At 54.8% G+C, this 9,827-nt stretch overlaps 1 protein-coding gene across 3 annotated transcripts in view; it reads right to left on the reverse strand.

Moving 5' to 3' along the window:
• The window catches only part of RELB (RELB proto-oncogene, NF-kB subunit), a 30,404-nt gene extending 21,455 nt beyond the window's left edge, over positions 1-8,949 (reverse strand). Inside the window, exons 1-4 of one of the 3 annotated variants that reach the window (XM_045441977.1) lie at positions 8,689-8,949; positions 7,737-7,784; positions 4,247-4,255; positions 2,185-2,531 (exon numbers count right to left, since the gene is read on the reverse strand). In XM_045441977.1, the coding sequence (XP_045297933.1) occupies positions 2,185-2,531; positions 4,247-4,255; positions 7,737-7,784; positions 8,689-8,743 (459 nt within the window). In that variant the 5' untranslated portion in view covers positions 8,744-8,949. Of the gene's footprint in view, positions 1-2,184; positions 2,550-4,246; positions 4,256-7,736; positions 7,785-8,688 lie in introns of all 3 variants that reach the window. The other 2 variants (XM_045441976.1, XM_045441978.1) reach the window with 2 other exon arrangements.
• Between the last annotated feature and the right edge of the window lie 878 nt (positions 8,950-9,827).

The raw sequence follows: 9,827 nt of genomic DNA on the forward strand, positions 1-9,827 counted from the left end.
GATCCAGAAACACATGAGGGCTCTGTACCGGGGAGATGCAAGGAACCATGCCTCTCCGACGCCAGTTGGGAGAAATGGTCACGGGCACAACCTCACGGAGGGCAATTTGCCTACCAAATTACCTTAGACCAACCAGCAAGGTCCACTTCCAGGAGCGACATGAAGGAAAGAACAGACGAACCGAGTCATTCTCTACAGCGTTGCTTATAATAGGAGATGGGAAACAACCCCAATACCCGCCAGGAGAGAACCTGCACGGTAAATTATCCCCCATCCACGCAACGGGTTACAGTGGTAGAGAGTGAGACGGCTGTAGACAGGCTGAGGTTAGCCGAGCTCCAAGACATATTCTTAACCAAAAAAGACCACTGTGCAGAACAGAATGTATATATGACACTCCCCTCTATGGACAAAGGGAGGGGGGATTGTTGTACATAGTGTGTACATATTTACCTGTATAATCATAAACTACTTCTGGAAGGATACACGAGATACGGATAAGAATGGTTACCTCTGGGGGAGCACCTGGGGCCTGGGGGTAGGAGTGGCGGATTTTTGTTCATTTTAATTAATTAAATTCAGTGTGATTTAATTCCTGTTAATACAAATCTTTGATTTTTGAAAGTTTTGAGGCATGTGCTTTAAAACTTTAAAACAGAGGCACCTTTAAACAGGTTTGAAACGGGTAGCTCTGGGGCGCCCGGGTGGCTCAGTCGCTTAAGCGGCTGACCTTGGCTCAGGTCATGACCTCACAGTTTGTGAGTTCGAGCCCCGCCTCAGGCTCTGGGCTGACAGCTCGGAGCCTGGAGCCTGCTTCAGATTCTGTGTTTCCCTCTCTCTCTCTGACCCTCCCCCACTCACACTCTGTCTCTGTCTCTCCCTCGAGAATAAGTAAACATTAAAAAAAAAAAAAAATCTTGAAACAGGTAGCTCAGGGGGTTAAGCATTGGACCTGGGCTCAGGTCACATGATCTCACGATTTGATTCATGCATCGGAGCCCTGCAAGGGGTGAGTTCCAGCCCCACACTGAGTGAGCTCGAGCCCCGCTTCTGGTGAACACAAGCCCTTCTTTCAGTGAGCTCTGCTTCTCTTTCTCTCCCTCTCTCTCTCTCTCTCTCTCTCTCTCCCCCTGTCTCCGCCCCTTGTGGGATTCTCTCTATCCTCTCTCTCTGCCCCTTCCTCACTTGCACCCTTTTGCTCTCAAAAAAAAAAAATAAATAATAATAATAATAAATAAATAAAACTTAAAAACAAATTAAAGATGCGTGTAGCAAACCCAAATGTGGAATCTTATTTTTCCCTCTCTTTAACACAAAAGGTAGCATAATCCCCTACAAATGGTTCTGTGCCTTTTTTTTTTTGGTTTATTAATCTATCTTGGAGATGGTTTCACATCAGTCCAGTAAGGGAGGGCTTCATTTAAATTTTTTTCTGTGTTAACTAACTGCACGTGTTTATATTTATCGGCACACACATTCACACACATAGACTTGTCATGGCTGCGTAGGATTCCAATGTGTAGATGTTCACAGGGTTCTTTTACCAGTGCCATGCTGATGAACGCTGCATTCTGATTCTTTACGCAAGGCTGCAAGGGATAACCTTGCACATCCCTCTTTTTGCCCAGAGGCTGACATATATCTACATGATCAGTGCCTGGAATGGCCAGGCCTATGAGTCACGATGGATGGTCATAATCGTTAACACCGTAAGGCCAAGCAGTTCATCTCTACGGAGCACATACCGTGCTGGAGGCCCTTGGCGTGTATAAATTAACTCGTTTCCGCCTCCCAACAACCGCAGGTGGGTTAGCATTATTATTATCCCGTTTTGTAGAGAAGGAAACTGAGGCACAGAGGGACTGAATCAGCAGCCCAAGGCTGCACAGCTAGTAAATGGCAGAACGGGGATTCATTCAAACTTGGCCACTCCAATTATTAAGACCTCCCTTGTGGACCAGGAGATCGCGTCTGCCTTTCCACGGCAATGATAATTTCGATTAACACTGCCAACTGCCAGGAAGGAGGCCTTTCCTTGAATGTCCTTTTGAATCTGGGGCCAGGTGATTAACTACGATCCGCTCCAACAACAGCAACAGCGATAATAACGACCGTCAACTATGCTAACTACACGCACGCGAATCCCGGGGGCGGGGGACCGCGACACCCCACCCCGGGCCCCACCTCGATGGCGGGCAGCGTCTTGCTCGCCTCCGTGCTGCTCTCCCCGAGGATGCTGCCGGCCGAGCGGCCCTCGCACTCGTAGCGGAAGCGCATGCCGCGCTGTTTGGGCTGCTCCGTGATGACCAGGTGCGGCCGCGGCCCGGGGCCCGGGGCCGGGGGCAGGATCCGGCCCAGGGGACAGCCCCAGGGCGGCGGCGTGGCCGGGGGCGGGGGCGCCGCGGGGCCCAGGGTGACGGTGCTCAGGGAGGCGGCCCCGCGAGACACCAGGCGCGGCAGTCCCTCGCCCGGGCCCGGCTGCGCCCCCTCCAGGCCAAAGCCGTTCTCCTTGATGTACTCGTCGATGATCTCTGCGGGAGAAGCAAAAACTGGGGGTGACGCTGATTATAAACGGAATGGCTCGGTGACCCTCCCTCCCCACCCCCGCCCCGAGACCTGTGCCGCCCCGCCTTCCCTAAGTCATTCCTTTCTTCACAAACATATTTCTTGGGGCGCCTGGGTGGCTCAGTCGGTTGAGTGTCCGACTTGGGCTCAGGTCATGATCTCGCGGTTCACGAGTTCGAGGGACTGGGCTCTGTGCTGACAGCTCAGAGCCCGGAGCCTGCTTCAGATTCTGTGCCTCCCGCTCTCTCTGCCCCTCCCCTGCTCACACTCTGTCTCTCTCTCTCAAAAACAAACGAAACATTAAAAATAAAATAAAATAAAATAAAATAAAAACATATTTCTTGTGGGCTGAGGGCGGGGGGGGGGGGGGGCTTGGCCCCAAACACAAAAAAACGTCCCTACCCCTCCTTCTTGCAAACAGCTCCCCAGTTCTTGAAGCCAGAAACCTGGGGACCTGCCTGGTCTCTCCTTCTCCTGCACGCTCACATCCACTCCCCTCCCTAATAGCACCTGAATTCAAGTCTCCATCACCTCTCACCTGGATAAAGGTAGGGCCAGGTAACAGGTGTCCCTGCATCCAGCTCACCCCGTTTAACAACGGCAAGAATAACAGCTGTTCTGCCTCAGAGAGCAGCCCCATCGTCCAAATGCTCAAGCTGGAAGGATGCACCTCTTTGTGGGTTGCTCACGATCCCCCAGCTGTGTCCCGTCCTTGAACTTCTGCCTCTTGCCTCAAACACGTATTTACGTTTCTCCCCACACCCCTGCGTCCATCCTGGTCCACCCTCACGGTCTCCCCTCGAACCACTGCTCCCGTTCGCCGCCAGCTCACCTCCTCAGCCTGTCCCCCACGCACAGCCAGAGGTATCTTATGTCAGATCTTGTCCCCCCCTCCCATGGCGCCCATCTCCCTTGCAGTCGAAGTCAATGTCTTCCCCATATAACCCCCCTCCCCAAACTCTATTCATCTCAGAAAACAAAAAACAAAAAACAAAACCCCACAACCCGGACCCCTCCGGATCCCTACCACAGAGCCTTGCATGGACGGGTCCCTGTGGTCCTGGGTCTCCCACCACCTCCCTGTCACCTAGCTCTTTTCTCTTGCTCCCAGCAAAACTGGCCCTCTCGGGGGGGGGGGGTGCCTGCTCCCCATCTGCCTACTCCATCCAGCCCACACTGGTTTCTCATCCTTCTGGTCACAAACGTCACGCCTTCAGAAAGGCCACTCTAATGTGTGTCTTCCCAGGCCATCTGTTTTTCTTTGTGTTCTTTCCTTCACAGCCCTTAGCCCAATCTGACATTATCTTGCTCATTTATTCCTTTTCCTACTGTCTCCTCCACTAGAGTGTCAGCTCCAGGAGGGTGGGGACCTTGTTTGGTTTGTGGGTGAATCCCCGGGGCCTAGAACACTGCCTGGCACATGCCGGGTGCTTGAAACAACTCACCGAAAGAATTAACAACGGTCACGGTAATGGTGACGCGAAAGGCAGCTGGCTTGCGGAGTCATTTCTAATTATCAAGCACGGCTAACACCTTGGGAACGTGACCGTTAAAATCCCCTGGCAGTCCTAGAAGTCACGCTGTGACCCTCCCCCTGCCCAACAGCAAGGGAGGCCAAGATCCCCCACTGTGAGAACTTGGACTCCTCAGCCTCCCCCCAGACCTGCCCTGTGATACTCACCCAATTCATCTGTGGAAGGAAGAGAAAGAGAAAGAGAAAGGTGAGGTCCAGAAAGTGCTCAAGACTTTGATCTTTTAAGACAGATTCCCCAACCCCCTCGCCTCATGGAACCCCTCCCTTTCCCCCTTCCTCCATCCTGGGAAACTGGGCTCCGACTCCCTGGGGTACCAAACCCCAGCCCCTGTCTTATCCTCTTGGGCTACCCCACCCCCCGGCTCAGCTCCCAATATTGGAGCCCCAGGGCCAGGGTACCCTCAAGTGCCTTCTAAAAACCGGGAATTATAAAGCATCATTGGGAAGGAAGCCGAAGATCTAATCACTGGGAAAAAACTCAACATCCAAGATTCTAAATTGAATGTGGGGGGGGGGGGGGTTCCTCCCTAAAGCCCACCACAGAACCCCAAGGCTCTATACTAGCTAGTATCTGAAGATCCAAGGAACTCGGTCCTTCGCCTCCAGGCACCCACCTGCCCTGCACCCCGGCCCAGTCCCTCAGCAAGGCCCACCCACCATCCCAGATTCGCCCCCTGAGTGGGGAGAAACAGCAATGCTGGGGAAGCCCTTTATCACCTCCTCAGGGAGGCTCTGTCCTGAACGGGGCCATGGAGAAATTGAAACACGCCTCCCATCATTCCATAGACAGGATGAGGGGAAGGCCGGAGTGAGCAAGCCTGGGCTCACACCGTGAGGGAGGGCAGTGGTCTGCTGCTGGTTGTAGACTTATCGATGCCAGCCTGCCTCGCTGCCAGACCTGTCCTCCTCTTCCTCCTCCTCCACTCTCGGGGAGTGGCTCCTGTCAGCCACTGCCACCTGGCAGTTTGCTCCTCGGAAAGCAGTTTACCTGCTCCCCTTATCTCATGTGATCTTTGAAGTCAGCAAGGGGGGGAGGACCCCCCCCCACTTGGTAGCTGGGGACACTGAGGCTAGGAGAGAAGAAGGGACAGGCTGTAGACCACTGGCAGGGCCAACCTCCAACTTGGAACAACTTTCTTAAGCATCTATGCTGGACGGCCTGGGAACCCCAAGATGAGTTCAACTTTGGGGCCCTCAAGGAGCTCCCAGGCTGCAGGGGAAAACTGAGGCCCAGGAGGCAGTGGCCTGAGCTTTGGACTGCCTCAGCTCAAATCTTGGCTCTGCAACTTGCTAACTGTAGGGACTTGAGCCCATTACTTAACCCCTTTGGGCCTTGGTGTCTTCACCTGTAAAATGGACACAATAATAATGCCTCGTGGGCTGCTGTGAAAATCAAATGAGCTAATACGTGGGAAGCACTCAGAACTGTCACAGTTGTAGGCAAGACATAAATGCTGGCTGCTCTTGGATAAAGTGTTGGGAGACATTATTTTACGGACTTAGGTAACCCGCTCTCCCTTTCTAGGCCTCGGTCCATCTGTCTATATATAAAACGAAAGGGTTGGAAGATGTGCTTTCACAACATGGGGTGTAGTCACCCAGATGTTGATTTGAATCCTGTCACTCACTCACTGTGCAGCCTTGGGAAAGTCTCTCAACCTCTCTGAGTCTTTCTCTGAAACATGAGGTCTGAGCTCCTATCTCAGGTGTTAACATGAGGATTCAGAATCGCACAGGCCAATTGCTCAGCACGGTGTCTGAGCCCTGTGTCATAAAGGCTTAGCCAATAGTATTATTATCTAAAATCCTCTTTCAGCCAGGAAACGCTGGGACCTTCTCCTTATTAAAGGCTCAATTCAAATAACCCCCTACCCCACCTCAACCTCCCACAGAGACCTGCCAAAAACCATTCAGGGACGGCCCGGATGGGCCCCATGTCTTTCCTGCCTCAGGGCCTTAGCACAACCTGCTCTCTGCCAGAATGCTCTTCCTCCGTTTCTTTGCGTGGCCTCCTCCTCCTCCTTCAGGTCCCTGCTCAAATGTCGCTTACTAGATGGGTCTTCCCTGACCACTTTATCTAAGAAAGTCCCCTGGTCCCTTGCTCCAGTCACTGACAGTTGCATACCTTTGTTTTATCATTTTCATGACACCGATTAGGATTTGACATGACTTTGCATTAAGAGACACATCTATCTCCTCCTGCAGACTGTGAGCACCTCGGAGTAGGGAACATGTCTGCCCCATCGCACTGTATACCCAGGACCCAGTACGTGTCTAGCCCGTCAGAATGAGGGAAATTTTCCCTCCCACTCTGTCCTGGCATTTAGGGCTCTCATTCTTACCCTGCTGTTAGATATCACTGGCTCCGAGACCTCTTCAGAGCCTTTATCACATTTTATAATCCTGCATTTACTTTATTGCCTACGTGTCTGCCTCCACATCTAGGGAGGGAACCTAGGAGGGCAGAATCAGGGCTGTCGCAGTCACTACTGAGTCCCCAGCACTGCCCGGCACAGGGCCAGCTAAAGAACAGGCACTCGGTAAATATTTATCGAAGAGATGACATCACCAATGACTCTCAATCGAAACCAAAGATCTAGGTCTTGCGCCAGAAAAACCTCAGCCTTGTTCCTGCCCGGAACCAGTGCTCGGGCAGTACCTGTCCCCAGTGCCATGCCCCACCTTTCACCATTGTCCAAACTCTCAGCCCTGTTAGAGAACCCGCTGAGCCTCCTCCACGGCCAGGCCAGCGCTTTGCACCTCCAGACAGAGGCCCAGCCCCAGCCCACTAGGGCCAACTGAGTTTTCACGGTGACAGGATTCAATCCCTGCCCTCGAAATCCCAGAAGATTTCTAGGAGAGAAGATGTTGTCATTTAGCTATGATTCTGCGTTGTCTTGGGCAGCAATGAATTTCGGATGGCACTGGCTGAGGGGCCGTACAGACTAGTGGTTCTCAGCTTCTTTTTGGGAACTTGCTAGAAATGCAAACTCTCAGGGCCGCTCCTAGACCTACTGAATCAGAAACTCTAGAGGGCCCAACAATCTGTTTTAACAAGCTCCCTGAATGACTCTGATGAACACGAAGGTTTAAGAACCATGGTTACAAGCTCTGTAACAACGACAACAGCAGCAGCAACAACAGTAAAAGCCATTAACAATTAACACTTACGGGGACTTTACTGTGTGCCAGAAACTGCTTTGCAGACCTGCCTGTATCAGCTCATTGAATCCTCTCAATCCCTGCCACTGATATTATGTCCATCTTACAGATGAGGCAAACTGAGGCCCAGAGAGGGGAAGTGATTTGCAGGCACTCACACAGGGAGGAGGTGATGGGTGGCACCAGTGTGAAATTATTACCCTCTGCACTGCCACGGTAAATCTCTAAAGAGGACTCCTCTTAGAGGGTGAATAGGTGGTTAGTTTTACCTGTCCAGCTCCTAATCACCCGGGAGGTAGGGGCATCTGGGGCCCCCATCTCAACCGGCGGGGATGAATACAGGTGGTCAGAGGAAAGCTGAGGTGGACCTGGGCGAAACCCCAGACAAGAGGCGTGCCCAGTGCCGCCTCCACAGGACGCCCCCCTCCCCCGTCCTGAGGGCGCAGGTGGGCCGGAACTGTGGAGGGCTGCTCACCCGTGGTCCTGGAAACGGCGAGCGAGAGCGAGGAGAGGTCAGCGGACCCTGCAGGGAGGGAGGCATGTCTCAGGAGGTAACGCGGCGGCTGCGGGGGGACCGGAGAATCTCCCAGGCCCCACCCCGTTCCTCTCGTGGCCCCGCCCCTTTGGATCACGCCCCTTCTACCTTATTGCGTGCAGGGTCTCGCCTTCCTTCTCCAACTTCTGGACCCGTTCCCCAGTTTCTGTCATTCTCACCACCCTCCATCACAGTCAGGCCGGCTCCTTCTCTTTCTCAAGGGCCTGGAGGAGCCCTTAACCTCAGTTAGGAAAGCCCCCACTCCGTCCTTTCTCTCAGGATCAACCCACCCACACTTTATCAGTGTCACCCAGTCCCCTTCTCCCTCTCAGACCCTGCCACTTCTCTCCAGAGGCAGGCCCCACCCTCCTTTCTTCTCCGAGGCAGGCCCCGCCCCTCTTTTTTCGGAACAGGCCCACCTCCTTTTCCCTGGCAGAGTCAGGCCCCGCCCCCTTACTCTGAGTACGACGCCGCTTCCTTCTTAGAGTTAAGCTCCGCCCCCTCCTTGCTCTCAGAGTCAGGCTCCGCCCCCTTCGGTGAGCGAGGACCCTCATTTTCGACCTCCGTGAATCTGTCCACGCCCCCACTCCGCAGGAGCAGCTCCCGCCCCGCCTTCTCCGAGTCGGGCCCCGCCTCCTCCTCTGCCTCAGGGTCAGGCCCCGCCCCCTTCTCACTCTGTAGTGGGACGCCTCCCTCTTACCTTGGGCTGGACCCCGTCACTATCCTCTGTCTCCTTCCTTCCCTCTAATACAGTGTCCTCGGAACCCTCAACCCCGCCCCCCCAAACGTTTTAGAGTCCCGTAGGAACCCCCAGACTACTCCAGGACCCTCCAGAACCCCTGCATCTCCAGTCCCGCCCCAGACTCCTCTCCTGAACCCCGGTCCCGCTTACCCAAGGCCCCCAGCTCCGGCGCAGCGGACGGTCTGGCGACGCGGCGACTCGGCATGGCCCGACCAGTGGGGACGGACGGCCCGGAGGCCGGCCCAGATCAAAACACACACGCGGGCAGGCCGGGCGGCCAGAAGGCACGGTCCGGAGGACGATCGCGGGTCGGGCGAGCGGCGCAGGGGCTGGGGCCACAGGCCGGGCTGGACGCGCGGCGCCCGGGGCTGCGGGGGGCGCCGGGCCGGGCCGGGCGGGCGGCGGGCGGGGGCGGGGCGGCGGAATTCCCCGGCGCCGCCGGCCTGCGCGCCCATTGGCCTGCACCCCATCGTGACGTCACGCTAGGGGAACGGGAAAACCCCCACGCGTCACGTGGTCGCGGGGGCGGGACCGGCCGGGAAGAGGAGGCTGGGCGCACAGGAGGGGCTGGGCGAGCGCCGCTGCCCAGTGCTCAGGGGGGGAGACAACTGAGGCTTGTTTAGGGCCACTCACGTCCTACCCCGGGAGCAAGTTGGGAAACTGAGGCCCGCCCCCCAGGTCTGCAAGCGGGAGCTGAAACTGCTGTTTCTCTGTAAGGGAAGCTTCGGGATCGGGAGGTTGCCAGGGCTCCAGCTGCCATTGGTAATAATGATCTTTACGAAAACCTCCGCAGCCTCTCTATGCCTCAGTTTCTTCAAGGGTGAACTGGGACTGAAGGTACTTAAACGTTTAAAGCTAGAATGCCGGTTTTAGGATTTGTCTGTCTTGTTCCTTGCTCTAGCCCTAGCGCCTAGAACATCCCTTGGAACACAGTGGGTGTCCATTAAATGTTTAGTGCATGGATGGATGTTTTATTCTTCCCCCATTACCCCTTCAAGTTTCCCAATGGCCCAGAACACTTTTACCTCGAGGACTCAGCAACTCATTGTGGGCACGGTGACCGCCGAGCCCCCAGTGTACATGTTAAGCTGACCCCTGAGCAAAGGGCTTACCTGGGGCCTTATATCTCACAGCTTGCACCAGCCTCAGAGGCATGTGATCAAATTACCATTATTGCAGAGCAGAAGCCTGAGGCTCAAAGAGGGGCAGCTATTTGATTTGGTCACATTCCTAGGCCTTCCCTGTTTGTCCCTGAGAATGACCGGTTGACCATTAGGTCCTAATTTGCC

Source organism: Leopardus geoffroyi, chromosome E2 (assembly GCF_018350155.1).
Source record: "Leopardus geoffroyi isolate Oge1 chromosome E2, O.geoffroyi_Oge1_pat1.0, whole genome shotgun sequence".
Taxonomy (NCBI): domain Eukaryota; kingdom Metazoa; phylum Chordata; class Mammalia; order Carnivora; family Felidae; genus Leopardus; species Leopardus geoffroyi.